We start from the raw sequence: 24,038 nt of genomic DNA on the forward strand, positions 1-24,038 counted from the left end.
TGGTTGGTAGTAGTCATTCCATTCTGGAATTTAAAAAAAAGTCTAAAACTAGGAACTTTCTAATGACAACCAGACACAGCAGAAGCAGTGTTTAATGTGCATTAGTGCCACCTGCAGGACCCAGAAGGAATATGTTATCAGACAGACATTTTAGCAATTGCTGGGCCTTAAATATGACAAGTGAAAGTTTTTCTGTTGACTTCGGGAGACAAGTCAAAGAACGGCTTAGAGCCCCTTACAACAAATATATCCATCACTCACAGCTCTCCAACCCATTCCACCATTATCTATGCGCCACTATTCCCAACTGCCTGTAAATCCATCACCCTCTATGCTCACCTGCGCTCGTGTGCGGTGGGCTGTGCGGTCTGATGTGCACACCCGGCGCTCGTGGTCCGACCAGCTCTTGTTTATGAGCATTCCGACCCAGCCTAGCATGCCGACATGCACACTGTCAGGAAGGACTCAACGAAAGTAATCTTATCATCTTGGCGTCCGGCAGATGGCCCGGCATGTCACGTGTGTCACATGATCTGACAGTGGAGCATCAAACTAGGGTGGACAACGCTGCTCTGCATATACACAGTTGAAGGAAGTTGAATTCTGGAAGATTTGTGTTGTTATTCACCAACTTTTGTGTTCTTATTGAATCCATACATCTTCTACAGAGTTTGTACTCATTGGGGTCATGGGCGAGCTGACGCTTACCCCAGCTCACCTAAGGCTACAGGGAGGGTACACGCTAGGGGTCCAACAATTAGTTCACATTGTTGACTATTATCGACAATAACATTTGTTGCAGACAAATTCATTTGTCGATAATAGTCGGTGATGTCATCACTCGTTTTTTTTCTAGACAAAAACGAACATGCACGCTTGGTGACCAGTAGAGAACCTGACCAAAAAAAGCAGAACGGCTGCGGCCACCGTAAACATCACTGTGAGCAAAAACATGTAAAGTATGGTAAATGTCAGTCTAAAAAAGTCAGATACACATAACTTGCTCAGTTTGCAAAGACATCGCTTTTTATAGCAGAACGTCTGTGATGCGGGAGCATTTAAAGCAGAGGCATGATGGACCGAACAGGAGTTGGCTAGGCTAAAAACGACCAGACGGAGTTGAGTAAAAAATAGATTTAATTATCATTTTAGTCGAAGTCCGCCAGCTTAACTGTTTCTATATACCTGTGTACATCTTTCTAAACACACCATCATCACACAACACAGCTAGAAAGTGTGTTGTTGTTTTTATTGCTGCTATTTTGACTGCACTTCACTTCCTTGCTTTTAAATGGAAAAGTTTGATAACACCTATATTTTGTCACAATCCAATAAGCAGCAAGTTTTATAAGTATTTCTGTAAAAGTAGTCATCTTTGTTGCAGGGTGGCACACACCTAAAAATACTGAAAATTACTTGAAAACCGGATGATTAAATTTGAGTCATTTTATAATCCCATTAGTCGACAATCCATTAAGATAGTGCATGATTAGTCGACTAAGAAAACGGTCGTTATTTGCTGTCCTACAACACACTACACCGGACAAGTCCCTTCTAGTTTATACTCATAACACAAGTTATATCTGAAGACCCTTTCCATTTGGAGCAAGTCTAGAATCATGCTCCTCATACACTGAAGAAAGTTGAACAAATGACAACTGACTGCATCTGATGTAAACAAGCTACAGTAACACCTTAGTTGCTTAGACTTAGACACGTAAATCAAACTACAAAAAAAAATCAAATAGAAGAGGATTTAAAAGGGTGCCTTGAGGAATGCCTTAATCATGTAAATCACAAGTTTGGATCCCAGTGTTCTATGTTTGCTAGCAAGGTTAAAATGTCAATGCAAAGTAGAGCTGGGCGATATATCGATATAAATGATATATCGCAGGTTTGCCTCTGTGCGATATAGAAAATGACTATATCGTGATATTCGAGTATACGTTCTCACGCAATTGCTTTTAGCTGCGGGCATTGAACTACAGGCGTTTCTCACTCCTTCTCGTCTCTTTCTCACAGAGACATAAAACAAGCCCACCTTCTTGCATACGACACTTACTGTCGCGCGTTTAGCGTCATATGCCCTCGCAGAGCAGAGAGGTAGCAGCATGGCAAACATTAGCTGAGGCAGGTGGTGCAAGTGGAGTAGTGCGAGTGACATTACAAGAGAGAGAAGGTGCGAAACTGATCCCAAATGGAGGAAAAACAATTAATGCACCCCCAAAAAACCGTAGGGGGTCCATCATCTGGTGGTGGTTTGGCTTTAAGCGGGAAGATATTCAGCAGACAATAGCAATATGCAAAGTATGCAGCAGAAGTGTTGCTACAAAAAGGTGGCAGCACTACTAATTTGTTCTTTCATTTAAAAAGTCACCCGCGAGAGAATGAAGAGTGCTTGAAATAGTTTTTGATTTCCCTCTCTGCATGAAAGTTCAAAATGAGCATGAAGAAGAATGTTTTAATGTAGACACAAAGAATCATCATACTGCTGTGATTATATGCATTAGGTGTTCATTCAAGGCTAAGGCAAAATATCGAGATATATATCATATATCGCGATATGGCATAAAAATATCGACATATTAATAAAAGCCAATATCGCTCAGCCCTAAAGCAAGGGTCTGCCAATGTGTTTGCAGCGGTACACAACAGTGGCGCCCCCATGTTTTAGGAAGTTGCTGCAAAAATGTTTGTCCTCCAAGTTTTGAACTGAACTAGTGGACCGGTATAGTGTCATTCCTGGGATGGATTTGGCCCAAAGCCTCCCAGCACTGTTCAGAGAGGTGGACTGTGTGTCCCGTATAAAAACAGCACACACATTGTGAATATTGTGTACTGTAGGTCAGATGAGGATGTTGTATTTTAATTAGTATTGTTTCATCTTAAAAATGACTCGCCATGCAGTGCAGTAATGTCATGCAGGCTTGAAGCATTGCCAGAAAAAGCCCTAAAAAAATAATGGTCTCTCTGAAAACTGCAGATTTTCCCTATGTATTAGTGCTTGAAATTCAGGGTTAGCACTCAGGTTTCCTACTTGTTGCCTAAAATTTTCCAGGACATCTTTCACCGCTACGGAGACAAATTATCCCACCATACACTAATACATTCCACCCACTAAGAGTTATTTTCTACAGCTGTAACTGCTAACTGATTTAGCCATGTTAAATGTGAAGTGAATTATATTTATATAGCGCTTTTTCTCAAGTGGCTCAAAGCGCTTTACATAGTGAAACCCAATATCTAAGTTACATTTAAACCAGTGTGGGTGGCACTGGGAGCAGGTGGGTAAAGTGTCTTGCCCAAGGATACAACGGCAGTAACTAGGATGGCACAAGCGGGAATCGAACCTGCAACCCTCAAGTTGCTGGCACGGCCACTCTACCAACCGAGCTATGCCGCCCCACACAATCATTAAAGCCAACAGTGGAAACAATAAATGGCAGTTGTTCAAATGAACATGTAACGGCGTAAAGTCCCCACCTTCTACCAACCTCGTCAGATTCGTTGTGTCCTTGACAAGACACTTCACCCTTGCTCCTGATGGGTTGTGGTTAGGGCCTTGCATACCAACACCCGCCAACAGTGTGTGAATGTGTGTGTGAATGGGTGAATGTGGAAATAGTGCCAAAGTGCTTCTTCGAGTACCTTGAAGGTAGAAAAGCCCTATACAAGTATAACCCATTTAAATGAACATGTAATAGTTTTTCCTGTTTACATTTCAAATTATAAGGGCTGATGTTCTCTGTTGACAACTATTTTATTTAAAATTAACCAGCTTAAGTCTAAAAGTAGCTAACCTCTCTAATTTTGTTACCCCATTTATCCGTGCAGATACACAGTATGTCAATTCAAATGTGGTTTTCTTCCAATTATTTTTACTTTTTCTATTGTCAACAAGCCTGCAACTATTGAACAGATATAAAATACAAAGTGAAAAGGGGCCCAGAATATAACCTGTAGGCTATAATTACCTAGAAGCTGAAATCAGTAATTGTGTGCTCTGTCTTACTGCATATCACCTGGGGATAGGTTGATTGGCAACACTAAATTGGCCCTAGTGTGTGAATGTGAGTGTGAATGTTGTCTGTCTATCTGTGTTGGCCCTGCGATGAGGTGGCGACTTGTCCAGGGTGTACCCTGCCTTCCGCCCGATTGTAGCTGAGATAGGCGCCAGCGCCCCCCGCGACCCCGAAAGGGAATAAGCGGTAGAAAATGGATGGATGGGTGTGAAAAGTTGCTAAATGTCGTGACAAATTTAATTGGATGCAAAACTGCTCTGAGCAGAAATGCAAATTTGATTGGCTGATATCATATGTGGCGCTGTGTCTTAATGCTGCCCAGAATATAGGGTGACAGCAGACATGCATGCATAACTTTTAGCCTTTATGACCTGCAAAATGACTTAAATTGATCGGAAGTTACTTTAGGAGCTAGCAGATACACAACAGCTAAGCACACCAGCTAAAGATATGTAATAAGTGTCCTTAATTGAACAATATTGCAGTCTTAAACGACACATTCCGCGATATGACCAATTATCATATAATTATAGTTGCATATTACTTATAAAGTCTCCAAAGCAGAAGCATATTGTATCTAACAGACGTGTACGCATTATTGCATCATGATCTCAACTTACTGAAAAATTGTGGCCACTCGGCGTCACCAAAAAAAACCAATTGCTCCTCCACCTAAATTTAAGACAGCAAAAGTTCATTCCAACTTTACATAAAGAGGTGCTGTAAGTATTTTTCATGCCTACCGTTGTTCTCAAAGTAATTTCACTTGATCCAGTCTTTTCTAATATTACACTCTTCATAAAAATACAAGTGCTTTGGGCTGGGCGATATAATAATAATAATAATAATGGATTAGATTTTATATCGCGCTTTTCTATAATTAGATACTCAGAGCGCTCACAGAGAAGTGGGAACCCATCATTCATTCACACCTGGTGGTGGTAAGCTACATTTGTAGCCGCAGCTTGTGCCTACAGCCCCTCCAACCAGCACCTATCATTCATTCATCAGTGTGAGTGGCACCGAGGGAAAGGGTGAAGTGTCCTGCCCAAGGACACAACGGCAGCGATTTGGATGTCAAGAGGCGGGGAGCGGACCTGCAACCCTCAGGTTTCTGGCACGGCCGCTCTACCCACTACGCCATACCGCCCCTAGATATGCACCGAGACTGATATGCCAGTATTTTTAGGCCGAATGGGGATACAGAGTAGGGAAGGGATTCAAATGCCCCCATTCCCTGGTAGATCTCACGTGACAGGAAGGTGGGGTGTTCAATTATTTTGCAATGCAGTCTGCTGAAAACGATGGAAAGTGCCAGTCTTCATAGCAACGGACGCTGTGGTCAAAGTTGGATTAGACACTAAACACATTTCAAGATATTCAACACTCTACTGTTGTCTGGAGGATAACATGGATAGTGCACGCCCCCAATTTGTCACGTTTCATGTGTCAGGTAAAACACGCCGAATGGGGGCACATGAATCCCCTTCCTAGTGTATGATACATATCGGTATTTTAAACAAAAAGTGGAAAAGTGTGTGGTTTAAACTCATCACATTACTGTAACTACCAGTGTTCTAAAAAAATACTTTGAAAAAGGAACGTTACGTAATTTAACAAAGAGTAATTAAATTACTAATAGAATTACCCTTTAATAAGTGTAATTACTATGGAAAGTAATGCATGAGTTACTTAAAATTAAAAAACTTTTAATATGTCATATGCAAGTTTAGGAGCAGTGTGTACGTGCATGTATGCATTTGTTAGCTTTAGCAGTTAGCAGCAGGAGTTTGTCGGCTCTGACGGCTATTCTGTTGAATATTTTTACCGGCTTGTGTTACCTCTGGTTAATAAAGCAGAGCCGCCGCCCGCCCCTGCCAGTCGCCGGAGCGGGCACGTCGGCTGTACCCGAGGGGCGAATGTGGTGGGGGGCTCGATGTCGACTCCGGACGTGCACCAGATTTGTAATAAAGGCGTATTAAAAGATATTTGTGGTATTTTCTCAAATGTATATCACTTTCTTAACGATATCAACTGTAATATTGGTATACCACCCAGCCCTATTCGTAGTATTGGTCGATCCTCAAGCTCCTATATCGGTATCGTATTGGAGAGAATGTCTTCTTCTGCAGTCATCTTGTTCAGACACTCTGAAATTTAATTGGTATCATCACCAAATGAAGTACTACCACACTGCCAGCAGGGTAGTTGATTTTGAGTCCATCTTCAAAATGGAAAGGCCCGACTAGCCCACATTTCATAATAGCAGCCCTAGAGCAGTATCCTATTTTCAGTCACCTTACTGGAAGTGGAACTCTGTGGCTGGCACTAATCTACAGTTTTCTTCACAGACTCACCCACCCGGTCCAGCAAGAGTCACTTTGATCTAATCAGTACATACTTGTCTTTCAGCTGTCCTTACCTTGGCGAGGAACACTTTGTACTTCTGGACACATCATTTGTGAATTATGACAGCGCTGAATGACGTCATCTGTCAGCTTCACCTTGCTTTAAATTAGTCTCAAAATATTTAGCACTTTATTTCTCACCAACTCTGTTGACTATTTTCCAGAAAACCTTCTATGATAACTCGCCAATATGGTCATTTCTTTTAGTACTGCGTAACTCTGGATGACGTGTTCAAACGCCTGACTTTTAAGAGTCATGTCTTTTTTTTTTTTAAAAAAAGGCCATATTGATGTCCTCCTGCCACATTTTCCCTTGTTACACAAAAACCTTTAAGCCTGAGCACAACTATGACTCTCATTAGCTGGCCCAGGCAAGCAACACGGTAACAGCGATAGCCGTCTAGCCTATTTTATCGACATGCTAACAGCATTATCCGGCTGGCTCGTTCTATCAACATGCTGACAGCGTTAGCAACAGTTGTAAAGGAAAAAAATGGTAACACAAAATTTTCTCTATGAGCAAGATGTGGTTAGTTTTTTTCTCAATATCCAGAAGCATTTCAAGGCACAAATTAGATTTTTTTTTTTAGTACATATATACACACCCAGTATGTATGATGAGTCCACTATTCAATAAACTCATTTGCATGTGCAAGGACAAAAGCAAAGGTATAAAAAAAAAGCATGGTCATCATCATGTATGCATGATTTGATCAAAGCTAACACGCCCAATCCTGACCAGACACATCTGACCTTGTGTGTGTGTGTGTGTGTGTGTGCGTGTGTGTGTGTGTGTGTGTGCTGCCTCCATCTTTGTTCCATTCTTCTTACCTCGGTTGAGCCATCATCCCTCCATCCTCATCCTCCTCAATATAGCCTCATAGTGACACAGCAGCAAGATGTGTGTCAACGCCACCCACCGACCCCCTTAACACACACACACATATGCTTCGTTTCCCCAGCAACAGCAGCTACAGCATTACACCTTTAGTTCCGCCTCTTATCCAGCCCCCACCCATACAGATAAATATTTCAGCATCCAATGAAGCAGGGGGTATGGCCCCTCCCCCAACATCACCACAATGACCACTATGAAAGTTGGAATGGAGTTGTCTGACAGCCACCGGGCATCCTCCTAATTGTTTATGATACGGTAGACAATTATAGATTTTCTATAGCAATTATAATCCCACAGGAGGAAATTTAGTGTTGCATGCCGCACAATCAAACCACACCCCCTGTGAGCCTCACAGAGCATTTGACCACAAAAGGAAATATTACTATGATGCTGCACGGTTGTACACCACAACAGAAGTGTGTACTAGAGAGTGTCGCTTTTTGTTTCTGCGCATGCGGTGGGTTAAAAAGCAGTTGACCGACAAAGCGCTCCACTTTCCGTGACATCATGTATGAAAGTGGGATTACATAACATTTTTAATCTGACCAAGTGTGCTCACGTAACGAGTCGGCAGGCCGACCACGGGACCTCTGACCAGAAATATTGACATTACTGATGACATCACACCTCCAAGTGAACACCGCGACAGTAGCCTGGCGTGTCGGAGTAGTCACGGTAACGACACCGTATGAAGGAACACGGCTCACCTGGACTCGCTTCCGGCGGGCGCCACCTCGCCTGCCCTTCATCCTTGTGCACTTCTTCTGAGGAATCCCATCTCCCACTAAGAGTCCACGGTCGGGGACCTCACCAAAGTTTGGGCTCATGTCCTTTTGGGTGTAGCTCTTAAAAAAGCTGTAGAGCGCCAGGACCGCCAAGGGGCACAGTACAAACATGACCCCGCCCCCCCTAAATCTTAATTTAGATCAGCATCACTGGATCACCGCAAGACAAGACCAGTGCTCATAGTCTCCTTCCGGCTGCATGGTGGCCAAACTTCGGGTGCTGTACTCTCCCGTGGATGTACAAGACTATAAACAAAGTGTCTTCTTAATGAAAAGTTTTTTGAGAAGATGAAAATACGAGGAAAAAACTTGTTTGTGGTCCGCTTGAAAGAAAGACGTCCTCACTTGTGTTTTTGGTTAGGATGGTAAGACTCCCAGGCTGCTGATTGGACGAGGTGGTCGGTGCACCAGCAGATTAATGCTTCACCTTACTCACGCTCGCACAGGGACACGTCCTCGCACTCGGACCACCCCCTGTCCCTTCCCCCATGACCATCTGTTGCTCAGGACGATGATGACTTATCACGGTGATGACAGATAACACAATGCTAATGTGGGCACTCCATTAGATATGAGAGCTGTATTATCAAATAACAACACACATTTGAATTCATTATTGAGCTTGGACATGCACTGCATCCTACGGACAGATGGTTTCAGTTTTATGACCACTTTCAAGTGAACTTTAACATTACAATTTTACCCACAGCAAGAACCCAACAACCAGACACACGCCCGCTATGTGACGACCTGGAGGATGGTGGTATGCGACGTGACCGACAGAGACAATTCAATCTTCTGACCCATGCCTCGCATCAACAGTAGCCTTTCCAGTCCGCTGATCACTTTCAGTACTCTAATGAGAGGGCGGGGCCCTCAGTGAAGCCACTCAGTGTAAACCAATCAATTGAAGCTTTGTTGTTAGGGTTCACTGAAGTTTTTTCAGTGTGAAATGAACATAGTCTTCCTTCATTAGCAAATGAATATTATCCCTGACAGCAAAGAAAGTGTGCCATTACCATGGTGACCATGGACCAAGTTGGTGGTCTCAAATGTTCCCTGGCCCCAACTGACATTTTTTCACGAGACCAAAAACTGTTAACAAGTTAATTTAGATTGTGGAACCTGGTCATGTGACTATGCAGGACACGGTCAAGTTGGCTACACACTATACAAACTTCTTTTCACTCACATAGCAGTTATGGCTGCCCTTAAAAGGCCGCATGTGACAGAAAATATAGCAATTTGCCTGTGCATTTGATTATTATTTATATTTTTTACGTACATAGTAGGGGTGTAACGGTACGTGTATTTGTATTCAACCGTTTCGGTCCGGTTCGGCGGTGTATTTTGGTGTATCGAACGAGTTTGTAAGCTAAAGTCTTAACAAGCTGCTCTGCTTTCTGCCTCTGTCTGAGCAACCAGCATTGTCCCGCCCACACAACCATCTCATAGGTTACATACAAAGCCAATCAGCAGTGTGTATTCAGAGCGATGTAGTCAATGCTTCAGCCTCAAGCAGATATGTGTTTAGCAGCGGACAGCGTACTCTCCCCAAATTATACTAAACACTTCTAAGGCACAACTACTACTAGCATCACTATGAGCCTGTTGACCTTCTAGAAACTTAAACTGCAGCTCAGCTCGCTCGCAGTTCTGGCCTGAGGTGAAGGCTAATTAGCTTTTAACGTAATGTTAGCTCATTTTGCTGTGTGTGTGTGTGTGTCTGTTAGGGGCAGCAATGCCCTGTCTGTCTGTTATTTCACATGAACTAACATGAAGTCCATGGTGTTCAGGGATGAATAGTCTCTCCTATTGCTATTGTTCAATTTTTTCCGCTATAATTACATTAATCATTAGTAATGTAGCAGCCTAGTTTTGAATGGCAGGGTTCCTGCTATCACATGTTGACAAAAATATAACATTTACATAATAAAAGTCAACTACAGGCTTCCAAAATGCTGTAATAAATTAATCATGATGAGTTGACTTGAAACCGTTTAATGTTGCACTTTTTATATGTAGAAGAAAGGTTTTGTCATTTTATTTAATCAAAGCAACAAATTGAGGCAGTTTAATGTGGATTAACGTTGGCTGAGTTATTATAGTGTTCCCAATGTTAAAAGGATAAAGCTATTGTTTACAAATGTGTTAAATAAATAACCAAAAAATGTATATTTTGTTATTTTCTTACTATACCGAAAATGAACCGAACCGTGACCTCTAAACCGAGGTAGGTACCGAACCGACATTTTTTGTGTACCGTTACACCCCTAGCACATAGTAATAAAAAAATAAAAAAAATTATAGTAAGAACCTGGCAGCTAAGTTACTAGAATTGTACTGTAAAGTAAACAGTATTTTTACAACATATGATAGTAAGGTAAAAACAAGTAGCTCAGTGGCCATAATTTTCCTGTAAAATATATGGTGGTTTTTACCACCTATTACTGTAACAGTACCACAGTTTTTCTTTTTTATGTTGGCAACTGAGCTGCCAGTTTAAAAAAAAAAAAAAAACCTGTACCATTATTCCCATTTACAATAATACACTCAAAAAAAAAAAAAAAAAACGTAATATTTACGGTAAACTCAGTCGGCAGAATTTAGCAGTAAAAAAAATTGGTAGTTTTTTCTATTTCAGTAATATTCTGTAAAAAAAAAAAAAACATTGTAAATGTCACCGTAAAATCTATCGTCATTTTTGCAGTGTACAATTGGATGGATAACTTGCTTTGAAATCACAAGTCAAAAAGCTATTTATATTCATTTTAACAAAAAAAAAAAAAGGAAATTATGATACTAGGATAGTTGTTCCAATATTAGAAACTATTAAAGTTTTAAAAATGTATGCATTTCATGCAGTGCATGTATGTTTTTTCTGTCAAAATGAAAAGAATGAATACATTTAGTAAGAAAAAAATAATGTATTCAAGGGACAAGCGGTAGAAAATGGACTTTGACGCATATTGTTTCCAGCCGTTCGCGAGCCAAAAAAATTATGTTAAAGTTAAAGTCTCGATGATCATCACACATACACACACTTGGTGTGGTGAAATGTATCCTCTGCATTTGACCCATCCCCATGTTCACCTCCTTGGAGGTGAGGGGAGCAGTGAACAGCAGCGTGAGCCACACTCTGGAATCCTTTGGTGGTTTAACTCCCAATCCTAACCCTTGATGCTGACTGCCGAGCAGGGAGGCAATGGGTCCCATTTTTATAGTCTTTGTTATGACTCGGCCGGGGTTTGAACTCACGACCTAGCGATCTCAGGGCGGGTACTCTAACCGCAAGGCCACTGAGCAGGTTGTATATATGTATATATATATATATATATATATATATATATATATATATATATATATATATATATATATATATATATATATATATATATATATATATATATATATATATATATATATATATATATATATATGCTTATTTTAACAAAAAAAAAAAAAAGAGGAAAGTATGATAATATAATAGCTCCGCCGCTCCCAGTCTGTGGAACGCTCTCCCTGACCACCTGAGGGCACCACAGACTGTGGATACTTTTAAAAAAGGCTTAAAACCCTTCTTTTTTAAAAAGCCTTTTTTTAGATATATGCATACTAGTTCTAGCTATTTGGCTGTTCTAGTTTTTATTTTTATTTTTTCATTATCTTTTTACTTTTATTTTTTTAATACACTGTAGCACTTTGAGGTTGTTTCCTCAATGTAAAGTCCTTTTTATAAATAAAATCTATTATTATTATTATAGTTAATCTATTTTGGATACTATTAAAGTTTAAAAAAAGTATGCATTTCATTCAGCGTATATATTTTTTTCTGTCAAAATGAAAATGAATACATTTAGTAAGAAAAAATATGGTACTTTGACGTAGAGCTGGGCGATATAGCCTTTTTTTAATATCTCAATATTTTTAGGCCATATCGTGATACACGATATATATTACGATAATTTGCCTTAGCCTTAAATCACTTGATGCATATAATCACAGCAGTATGATAATTCTATGTGTCTACATTAAAACATTCTTCTTTATACTGCATTCATATATGCTACTTTTAAACTTTCATGTATTGAGGGAAATCACAACTAAGTCAATTGACCAAAAGTGTATTTATTAAAGCTATTAAGCAGTGGCACAAACATTCAAGTCATTTCCAAAACAGAAAGTGCAAGATTGTCACAGATATTTTATGTGTCAAATAAAAATGAGCTGCATGATAGGAAATCAAATAGTATTAGTCCTTCACTATGTGGTATGTTACTACGAATGTTATGAAATTCTCTTCATTCTCTAGCGAGTGACTTTTCAAATGATGCTACATATTAGCAGTAATGCTACTTTTTATAGCAACGCTTTTGCCCCACACTTGAAAAATTACGTTTGTCTGTTCAACATATTCCCACTTGAAGCCGAACCACCGCCAGACGATGGACCCCCTGCTGTTTTTATTGGGAATTAAGTATTCCTTCATTTGTTACCAGATCCGCACCTTCTTTCTCTCGTATTAACACTCATACGGATACGTTAGCATCACAGTTAACGTTACCCAGTCTGCTACCTCTCTGCTGGGCGAGGGCGTATACGTATGTGACGTGTGTAAGTTTGTGACGTGTGTAAGTTTGTGACGTGTGTAAGTTTGTGCGCCTGCTTGCCTGTGAGAAGGAGAGACAGAAAAGAGTGAGAAGACCCTGTAGTCTAATGCCCGCAGCTAAAAGCAACTGCGTGAGAACATATACGCGAATATTACGATATAATCATTTTCTATATCGCACAGAGACAAACCCGCAATATATCGTGTATATAGATATATCGCCCAGCCCTACTTTGACGCATATTACGCCCCAAAAAATAATGTGGCGGGCCAGATCTGGCCCCCGTGCCTTGAGCTTGACACCTACTGGTGGACAACTGTTACTCTGCAGTTTATGTGTCAATTCTCAAAAAGATTTTGGACAAAAAGACACTGGACTATGACATAACACACATTTTATATCAAAGCCATGCTTGCAAGACGTTCACTCTGGACTCAAACACACAGACACACACCCAACGTCTATTTATAAGAAGGAGTGACACACCCTAAAAGACACACAAATATACTCTCTCACACACACACACGTTCCAGATGTTCCCACATTAAAAAGTCGGTAAATGCTCTCAGTCTCACAAAGGTTAAGAGTTAAAATCAACCTGAATTTAAACTAATGTTAATAGAAACACTAGTTTGACGTGAACTGATGTCACGTGACGATGAAGAACCCAAGCAGGATGTGTCAGGGCGCCCCCCTGTGGCATGCAGCGGCAATTGCACAATTGTCATGGCCAGTTGATAACATAACAATTTGTTTTTCATATTTAATTAGCCAGGAATGTTTTCATCGAAATGAAAGCAGACGACGGTCACCATGGTTACCACATCACGAGACACGCTTCTTTTTAATCACGTGATACAAAAAACGTTGGCACCAGCGACAGCTGTCAATCACGCAAACAATCACCTCCACCCCGGCCCTCCCTCGTCGCCATGGCGACACGAGCACGTGCTGCCAGGTGACGTAGGCCCGTCCTTTTTGTCCCCTGCTTTTGTGACGCGAAACTTCTAGAATGACAGAATAAAAGATGTACAAAACACAAAAGACCGCAGGATGGTGGAAACTTCCAGAATGAAAAACGACTTTTGGAATGACAACGGTAAAAAAAAAGACTAAAAAGGCAAACATTTACAATGACCAAGTACGAAAGCGCGGCGCGTTACACGACGACGCGGGCAGACGAGGACAAAACTTTTCTTGTCGTACCTTCGGTCAAAACGCGGCGACTTGTCAGCTCTCCGCCGCTTCCACTTCTTTTTGCTCCCTCCTCGTCACTGTGGAAAGGTTGACGTCGACGCCTTGTGACGATAGTTAGTGGCGAAAAGTTGGCGCCATTGCTGCTTTTCCGGTGGCTAGCCGCTGCTGCCTTCAGGCACTGCTGACATGTGGGAAAAAACACAATCCGAGCGTGTGGCATGCAAGGCTGCAAACATGTGTGAATGTGGAACCCCGGACTAACAGCCTTTTTAATTTGTAAAAAAAAAAAAAAAAAAAAGGAAACACATTTTTCATAGTGCACCAAGACAACCAAAAACACAACGAATTGATTAACGTGGACCCCGACTTAAAAAGTTGAAAAACATATTCGGGTGTTACCATTTAGTTGTCAATTGTACGGAATATGTACTGTACTGTACAATCTACTAATAAAAGTTTCAATCAATCAATCAACACATGTGTGAAGGAAAAATATGACATCTTTATATACTGGTGGGGGTCAATAACCAAAGTCCTGTATATCAGTGGTCTCCAAGCACAGGTCCTGGGACCGGTACCTGTCCGTGACGCATTTGCTACCAGGCCGCACAGAAACTTTAAATAATTTGTAAACGACTGCATTTCTCCTTTCAAGCCCACATAAACAGCATTACCCGGTCTGCTTACTTTCATCCACGGAACATTAATGGTCTTCGCCCAACACTTAATTACCCCACATACTGCTGCCATATTAGTCCATAGCCTGGTCACCTCTCGTCTGGACTATTGCAACTCTCTCACCGAAGTCACTTCACAAACTTCAGCTTCTCCATAACTCTGCAGCCCGGATAATCACCAGAACTCCTTCAATCCAGCACATCACCCCTGTTTTGCAGCAACTCCACTGGCTACCCATCATACATCGTATCCACTTTAAAATATTTCTCCTCACTTTCAAAGCCATCCATAACTTCTCTCCATCATATCTCTCTGACCTGATCCATGTCGCCACGCCCTCACGTTCCCTAAGATCCTCTTCATCCATCCATCTCACTGTCCCGTTATTTATACTGTCCACCATGGGTGCCCGAGCTTTGGAACTCTTTGCCACCGGTCCTCTCCAAGGTTTCTCATGGTCATCATTGTCATCGACGTCCCACTGGGTGTGAGTTTTCCTTGCCCTTATGTGGGCTCTACCGAGGATGTCGTTGTGGTTTATGCAGCCCTTTGAGACACTCGTGATTTAGGGCTATATAAATAATCATTGATTGATTGATTGGCCTTCGTAACTTGGACTCAACATCCCTCTTCAAGTCAAGACTCAAATCTCACCTATACCGGACTGTTTATTCATTGTAATCATTTTTCTTCTCTATCTTTGTTGTTGTTATTATTGTTGTTTTTATCCAATTGGATTTTATTGTTTTGATTTTGTACGGTGTCCTTGAGTGCCCAGAAAGGCGCCTTATAAATAAAATTTATTATTATTATTATTTTGTCCGACTTAACTTTCGCCTGTCCCACTAGACCAGAGCTGGGCAAATTAAGGTTTTCAATCTGGCCCGCCGACATTCCCTAATAATTATTTTTAGATGTTTAGGATGGGGGGCAGCACAGTGGAGGAGGGGGTAGTGCGTCTGCCTCACAACACGAAGGTCCTGAGTATTCCTGGGTTCTATCCCGGACTCGGGATCTTTCTGCGTATGTTCTCCCCGTGACTGCGTGGGTTTCCTCCGGGTACTCCGGCTTCCTCCCACTTCCAAAGACATGCACCTGGGGATAGGCCCCTCCCACTTCCAAAGACATGCACCTGGGGATAGGTTGATTGGCAACACTAAAATTGGCCCTAGTGTGTGAATGTGAGTGTGAATGTTGTCTGTCTATCTGTGCTGGCCCTGTGATGAGGTGGCGACTTGTCCAGGGTGTACCCCGCCTACAGCCCAATTAAGGCTGAGATAGGCACCAGTGCCCCCCGCGACCCCAAAGGAAATAAGCGGTAGAAAATGGATGGATGTTTAGGATGGAAAGTGTACTTGCCATTACGACGTGCAGTGATGTTCTCTAATGACCGAAAGTCTTCAACTATACAAAGTATTTAAATGGTTGGAATCTGCACTTATCCATGATATTTTAGTGACTAGTGTTGTCCTGATATCAATATTATTTTCATACTTTTCGATACTTTTCTAAATAAAGGGGACCAGAAAAAAAATTCATTATTGGTTTTATTTTAACAAAAAATCTTAGGGTGTGGCGGACCGGTACGTTTTCAGAGGCGGTATGGTACCGAATGTGATTCAGTAGTACCGCGGTACTATACTAATACCCGTATACCATACAACCCTACTAGTTACTATGGTAATCTACATAACAGCAGGGCAGACGATGCACCAAGCAGTGTGGGCGGGGAGTGTTTCCAAAGCCTGAAATAAGGGTGTCAGGGACAGACGCGGCATAGCTCGGTTGGTAGAGTGGCCGTGCCAGCAACTTAAAGGGTTGCAGGTTCGATTCCCGCTTCCGCCATCCTAGTCAATGCCATTGTGTCCTTGGGCAAGACACTTTACCCACCTGCTCCCAGTGCCACCCACACTGGTTTAAATGTAACTTACATATTGGGTTTCACTATGTAAAAGCGCTTTGAGTCACTAGAGAAAAGCGCTATATAAATACAATTCAATTCACTTCACTTCACTTACAAAAAAGTTCTAAAGCTTCGTGATGTATCAGATTGTAGATGCTTTTTGTTTTTTACCCTTTCCTCTAATATTTCGCTATTTTTATTGCATTTGGCTTGATTGTAAAATGTGGGGATGTGATGTTTATATGTTCTCAATATTCAGGGTTTTATCCTTCATAGAAAAAATTAAAATTTAATTCCGTTTTTAAGGCAGTCTGTCATAACATTTTTAGCATTCAATCAGACATTATTGTGAGGTTTTGTATTGTCATTAAATGCGATGTAAATAATTGTCATAAATTAAGAGTCCAAAAAAAGCTTTTGTGATAAAGACACAAATTAAGCTCCATACAGCACGAAAGCCTATGGGTTACAGCCAAGATATGGAAATGACACATTCACTTTTTTCATTTATTCATTAGTAACCATATTTCAAGAGAGTAAATGATATATTTCTACCACTAAGGTGTGAAAACAAAATCTTTTTTTTTTAATGAAAAGCATTAGCATTAGCGGCTAATGTAACTTTTAGCTGTCAAACGTTCTTAATTTTTTCTTAAAAACATTCAGAGCTGTATGAGGTTTCTGCAAACTAACACTGTATGTTTATTAACATGTTCATTAAAATAGCAAACACATTATTATTAGTGAACTGCCAACGTACTGTAAATAAGTTGTATGTTTGTTAGCATGTTCCACGAAAATAGTTAATATGTTTATTAAAATTCTGCTAACGTAGCTAACATAGGTTTATTAGTGATATACATATATATGTATTTTTTCACTTTTAACAAACTTAAAGTCAAATATTTTTCCCCTTCCAAAATAAATATGCAGTCAGAACCACTTCTATCTTCTGAAAGGACAAAGGAATTCCGGGAATGCTTTTACTTCCTGTCCACCCCACCCTCCTCCACCTTCTTCTCTCCATCCACTTCCTGCTCCCTTGGGGGCGCCACTTCCATCGAGAGAACCTCCTCGCCTGGGTTTTGTGATGTCATTGTGATGGTCAGCGAGGTGTTAGCATGAGCTGCCGCTAAGCGCTGACGAAATGGAGAGGAGGCGGGCAAAGCCTGCAGGGCACAAACAAGCAAGTTGATGATCAGAGAAGATGTGAGGAACGGGGCCCATCAGGTTTACCATGAATTGATTAACGTGGACCCCGACTTAAACAAGTTGAAAAACTTATTCGGGTGTTACCATTTAGTGGTCAATTGTACGGAATATGTACTGTACTGTGCAATCTACTAATAAAAGTTTCAATCAATCAATCGATCAATCAATCACATACTTGCCAACCTTGAGACCTTCGATTTCGGGAGGTGGGGGGGGGCGTGGTTGGGGTGGGGAGGAGGCGTGGTTGGTGGGGGGGCGTGGTTTAGAGGGGAGGAGTATAATTCACCAACTCGAGTATTTCATATATATATATATATATATATATATATATATATATATATATATATATATATATATATATGTATGTATGAAATACTTGACTTTCAGTGAATTCCAGCTATACATATTCATTTTATTATATATAAATAAATGGCTTGTACTTGTACAACGCTTTTCTACCTTCAAGGTACTCAAAGCGCTTTAACACTACTTCCACATTTACCCATTCACACACACATTCACACACTGATGGAGGGAGCTGCCATGCAAGGCGCCAACCAGCACCCATCAGGAGCAAGGGTGAAGTGTCTTGCTCAGGACACAACGGACGTGACGAGGTTGGTACTAGGTGGGGATTGAACCAGGGACCCTCGGGTTGCGCACGGCCACTCTCCCACTTCGCCACACTGTTCCTTATATATATATATATATATATATATATGTATAAGAGACGTCGCCTATATATATATATAAAAAAAAATAGTTGAATTTAGGACAGCACCTATCAAATACACAGTTGTTCTACTAACTGTACTGTGTTTGCTGGTTACTAAAAAAACAACAACAACAACACTTACCTTTCACTATTTGAGTAACCTTTGTTCTGCCATTTGCGTATTGGCGAGCGATCTCCGAATCCGGGAACATATCTTCACGGATTTGTTGTAGACATCCGCAAATGAGATATTGCTTCCAGCTATCAGCATAGCCATTTTGTCTCAGCATAAGTTACACCATCGGGTCGCCATTTTGCGAGCAGGCTCATAATACTGGGTTGTGAACGATGCTGCGCTGCGGACGCTTTGTGCTTCGCTGACCGTTCATGGAAATCTGGGAGGGTTGGCAAGAATGTATTCTATTCTATGTACAGTAGATGACAGTATTGTCCTGTTTAAGAGGGTCACAACATTGCTGAGTCACGCCCCCTCCAGCTCCGCCTGAATTTCGGGAGATTTTCGGGAGCAAATTTGTCCCGAGAGGCACTTAATTTTGTGATTCTCATGGAAAATCCGTGAGGGTTGGCAAGTATGATCAATCAATCAAAGTCTTACCTCGCCCTCAGACGCCTTGTAAGTTTTCTTCAGCTTGGCGAAGGTTCCCTCCATTTTCGCCTGCTCCGTCACCTTCAACGCTGCTTTTAACATTTTGGGCGTGTCGGGCCGGACCGGGATGACCTCAGCCGCTTCTTTTCCACGCTCCTTTTCATCGGGCTTCTTGTCCTTGGTGAGCATGGTCCTGCAGGTCAGAAGTCAGGCGCAAACGCCATCCGGCCATGGTCAATGTGGAGGCTAATGGCGGCCGATATCGTCACACCAAACAGCTGCTTACTTGGCCTTCTTGCGAAGGAGTTTCTGGGATTCTGGATAGTGGACCAGGATCTCCGCCAGGTCCTTTTTGTCCAAGATGAACAGGTTGGCGAATCCGTGCGCCTTCACGTTGGCAGTGCGTCTGTTTCCTCCGCCCCCCGCTAACAAACTGACCAATCAAGGTTCCACACAAACATATTAGTCAGCATTTTTTGACTACAATCCATCACTGGGAACCAAAGAAGACTGAAAAAACTACTTTTGAAACAAGTGTAATCCATTTTGGAATAATTGACCTCATGTCACCTCTTCCTGTTGACGTACACATGTACTTCCTGTTGGCATCCTACTGTACTTCATGTTGACTTCTGCCTGTACTTCCTGTTTTTTTCCTGGCTTACTTCATGTTAACATCTGACTGTTTCCTGTGACATGCACCTGTCATCCTAGTGTACTTCCTGTTGGCATCTGAATGTACTTCCTGTTGCCATCTGACTGTATTTCCTGTTGCCATCTGACTGCACTTCCTGTCTTCATCCTGCTGTACTTCCTGTTGACATCTGACTGTACTTCCTGTTCCCATCTGACTGTACTTCCTGTTGTCATCCTACCATACTTCCTGTTGACACCTGACTGTACTTCCTGTTGTCACTTGACTACTTCCTGTCTTCATCCTGCTGTACTTCCTGTTGCCATCTGACTGTACTTCCTGTTGTCATCCTACCGTACTTTCTGTTGACACCTGACTGTACTTCCTGTTGTCACTTGACTACTTCCTGTCTTCATCCTGCTGTACTTCCTGTTGACATCTGACTGTACTTCCTGTTCCCATCTGACTGTACTTCCTGTTGTCATTCTATCGTACTAGTACAACTCCTTGTTGTCATTCTACTCCTTGTTGTCATCATTTTGTACTTCCTGTTGTCATCCTAGCATACTTCCTTGGCTTTTACTCTACTTCCTGTTAGCATTCTACATTACTTTCTTTTGGCATTCTAAATTACTCCATGTTGGCGTTCTACATTACTTACTGTTGGCATTCTACATTACTTCCTGTTACCATTCTAAATTATTTCCTTTTGGCATTATGTATTACTTCTTGTTGGCATTCAAAATTGCTTCCTGTTGGCAGTCTATATTACTTAATGTTGGCATTCTACATTACTTCCTTTTTACATTTTAGATAACTTCCTGTTGGCATTCTAAATTACTTCCTGTTGCCATTCTACATTACTTCCTGTTGGCATTCTACATTACTTCCTTTTCACATTCTAAATCAATCAATCAATCAATCAATCAATCAATGTTTACTTATATAGCCCTAAATCACTAGTGTCTCCTGTTGATATTCCATATTATTTACTTTTGGCATTCTAAAATACTTCCTGTTGGCATTCTACATTACTTCCTGTTGGCATTCTACTTTACTTCATGTTGCCATTCTAAATTACTTCCTGTTGGCATTCTATATTATTTACTTTTGGCATTCTAAATTCTGCGATGAGGAGACGACTTGTCCAGAGTGTACCCCGCCATCCGCCCAATTGTAGCTGAGATAGGCACCAGCGCCCCCCGCGACCCCAAAGGGAATAAGCGGTAGAAAATGGATGGATGGGCATTCAAAATGACTTCCTGTTGGCATTCTACATTATTTCCTGCTGTCATTCTAAATTACTTCCTGTTGGCATTCTACAGTACTTCCTGTTACCATTCTAAATTAATTCCTGTTGGCAATCTACATTACTTACTGTTGGCATTCTACATTACTTCCTGTTGCCATTCTAAATTACTTCCTGTTGGCATTCTACATTACTTCCTGTTGGCATTCTACAGTACTTCCTGTTGCCATTCTACATTACTTCCTTTTCACATTCTGCATTACTTCCTGTTACCATTCTCAATTAATTCATGTTGGCATTCCACATGAATTTCCTTTCGGCATTCCAAATTACTTCCTGTTGGCATTCTAAATTACTTCCTGTTGCCATTTTAAATGACTTCTTTTTGGCATTCTACATTATTTCCTGTTGCCATTCTAAATTACTTCCTGTTGGCATTCTACATTATTTCCTGTGACCATTCTAAATTACTTCCTGTTGCCATTCTAAAATACTTCCTGTTGGCATTCTATATTATTTACTTTCGGCATTCTAAAATACTTCCTGTTGGCATTCTGCATTACTTCCTGTTACCATTCTCAATTAATTCATATTGGCATTCCAGATGACTTCCTTTTGGCATTCCAAATTACTTCCTGTTGCCATTTTAAATGACTTCTTTTTGGCATTCTACATTACTTCCTTTTCACATTCTGCATTACTTCCTGTTACCATTCTCAATTAATTCATATTGGCATTCCACATGAATTTCCTTTCGGCATTCCAAATTACTTCCTGTTGGCATTCTAAATTACTTCCTGTTGCCATTTTAAATTACTTCTTTTTGGCATTCGACATTATTTCCTGTTGCCATTCTAAATTACTTCCTGTTGATATTCTACATTATTTCCTGTGACCATTCTAAATTACTTCCTGTTGCCATTCTAAAATACTTCCTGTTGGCATTCTATATTATTTACTTTCGGCATTCTAAAATACTTCCTGTTGGCATTCTGCATTACTTCCTGTTACCATTCTCAATTAATTCATATTGGCATTCCACATGACTTCCTTTCGGCATTCCAAATTACTTCCTGTTGGCATTCTAAATTACTTCCTGTTGCCATTTTAAATTACTTCTTTTTGGCATTCGACATTATTTCCTGTTGCCATTCTAAATTACTTCCTGTTGATATTCTACATTATTTCCTGTGACCATTCTAAATTACTTCCTGTTGCCATTCTAAAATACTTCCTGTTGGCATTCTATATTATTTACTTTCGGCATTCTAAAATACTTCCTGTTGGCATTCTGCATTACTTCCTGTTACCATTCTCAATTAATTCATATTGGCATTCCACATGACTTCCTTTCGGCATTCCAAATTACTTCCTGTTGGCATTCTAAATGACTTCCTGTTGCCATTTTAAATGACTTCTTTTTGGCATTCTACATTATTTCCTGTTGGTATTCTACATTCCTTCCTGTTGCCATTCTAAATTACTTCCTGTTGGCATTCTACATTATTTTCTGTCGGCATGCACTTCCACTTTATTACCTGTTTACATCCCATTGTACTACTTGTTGTCACCCTTTTGTATTTTCTGTGGATGTGCTCCTGCATTTCCTGTTCTCATCCTACTGTACTTCCTTTTTGGCATGCATCTGTACCTCCGGTTGTCATCCTTTTCTATCCATCCTGTTGATGTACACCTGTTCTTGTTGTTTTCATTGAGAACAGTTTGAAGTTGGTGGTTTTATTGAACCTGATCTCTCCAAAGACAGAACCAGCTCTGATTGTCACAAAAACCGTCTGGAGGTCTGGACCGCCCACCACTTGGACTTCCCCCTGTTTGATGATGTACATCTCCCTGCCGATCTCGCCCTGCAGAGCATACACTTGTCAAGTTGCAGTGGTGGCACATCGAATCAAATGGCAATGAAAATGATCATGAATAATATCCAAATGTGAGTGTTCAGCTCACCTTCTTGCACACAAAGTCTCCTGGCAAGTAGACGACAGATTTGAGTCTTGTCAGCATGTCGAACACCATCTGACGATCACAACCCTAGGAGACGCATGTTTAAGAAACACAGCCACTTCGTGTGTGTGTGTGTGTGTGTGTGTGTGTGTTTGTGTCTTACCTGGAACAGTGCTACCTTGCTGACAATTGCGTAGTTGACATCCACAGCCATGTCCAGTCTCATTTTTGTGGGAAGCTGCACCAACAGCTCCTGCTCGTCTACACACACACACACACACACACACACACACACACACACACACACACACACACACACACACACACACACACACACACACACACACACACACACACACACACACACACACAAACAATACAGTGGGGTAAAAAAATATTTAGTCAGCCACCGATTGTGCAAGTTCTCCCACTTAAAATGATGACAGAGGTCTGTCATTTTCATCATAGGTCCACTTCAACTGTGAGAGACAGAATGTGAAAATCCAGGAATTCACATTGTAGGAATTTTAAAGAATTTATTTGTAAATGATGGTGGAAAATAAGTATTTGGTCAACCATTCAAAGCTCTCACTGATGGAAGGTAGGTTTTGGCTCAAAATCTCACGATACATGGCCCCATTCATTCTTTCCTTAACACGCATGATGTTGCCACCCCCATGCTCCACAGTAGGTTTGGTTGTCTTGGGATGCAACTCCGTATTCTTCTTCCTCCAAACACGACGAGTTGAGTTTATACCAAAATGGATACATGGATGATACAGCAGAGGATTGGGAGAATGTCATGTGGTCAGATGAAACCAAAATAGAACTTTTTGGTATAAACTCAACTCGTTGTGTTTGGAGGAAGAAGAATACTGAGTTGCATCCCAAGAACACCACACCTACTGTGAAGCATGGGGGTGGAAACATCATGCTTTGGGGCTGTTTTTCTGCTAAGGGGACAGGACGATTGATCCGTGTTAAGGAAAGAATGAATGGGGCCATGTATCCTGAGATTTGGAGCCAAAACCTCCTTCCATCAGTGAGAGCTTTGAATGGTTGACCAAATACTTATTTTCCACCATAATTTACAAATAAATTATTTAAAATGTGAATTCCTGGATTTTTTTTCCACATTCTGTCTCTCACAGTTGAAGT

The 24,038-nt window shown here is 41.0% G+C and overlaps 2 protein-coding genes across 7 annotated transcripts in view; both read right to left on the reverse strand.

Moving 5' to 3' along the window:
• Nucleotides 1–14,142, reverse strand: part of kifc3 (kinesin family member C3) — a 32,835-nt gene extending 18,693 nt beyond the window's left edge. The window contains exon 1 of one of the 6 annotated variants that reach the window (XM_061875679.1): nt 13,930–14,142. Coding sequence is in view for 4 of the 6 variants with exons in the window: in XM_061875662.1 (XP_061731646.1) it covers nt 8,036–8,224 (189 nt within the window). In the remaining 2 variants the exon portion in view is untranslated. Of the gene's footprint in view, nt 1–339; nt 495–7,261; nt 7,406–8,035; nt 8,440–13,929 lie in introns of those variants that run through there. The other 5 variants (XM_061875662.1, XM_061875663.1, XM_061875664.1 and 2 more) reach the window with 5 other exon arrangements.
• Nucleotides 14,143–16,585: 2,443 nt separating this feature from the next.
• cngb1a (cyclic nucleotide gated channel subunit beta 1a) overlaps nt 16,586–24,038 on the reverse strand; it is a 39,071-nt gene continuing 31,618 nt past the window's right edge. Inside the window, exons 29-34 of the mRNA XM_061875658.1 lie at nt 23,044–23,141; nt 22,884–22,967; nt 22,665–22,783; nt 19,322–19,468; nt 19,045–19,228; nt 16,586–17,670 (exon numbers count right to left, since the gene is read on the reverse strand). Of these exons, the coding sequence (XP_061731642.1) occupies nt 17,485–17,670; nt 19,045–19,228; nt 19,322–19,468; nt 22,665–22,783; nt 22,884–22,967; nt 23,044–23,141 (818 nt within the window). The 3' untranslated portion in view covers nt 16,586–17,484. The remainder of the gene's footprint in view (nt 17,671–19,044; nt 19,229–19,321; nt 19,469–22,664; nt 22,784–22,883; nt 22,968–23,043; nt 23,142–24,038) is intronic.

This window comes from Nerophis ophidion, linkage group LG02 (assembly GCF_033978795.1).
Source record: "Nerophis ophidion isolate RoL-2023_Sa linkage group LG02, RoL_Noph_v1.0, whole genome shotgun sequence".
Classification (NCBI taxonomy): Eukaryota; Metazoa; Chordata; class Actinopteri; order Syngnathiformes; family Syngnathidae; genus Nerophis; species Nerophis ophidion.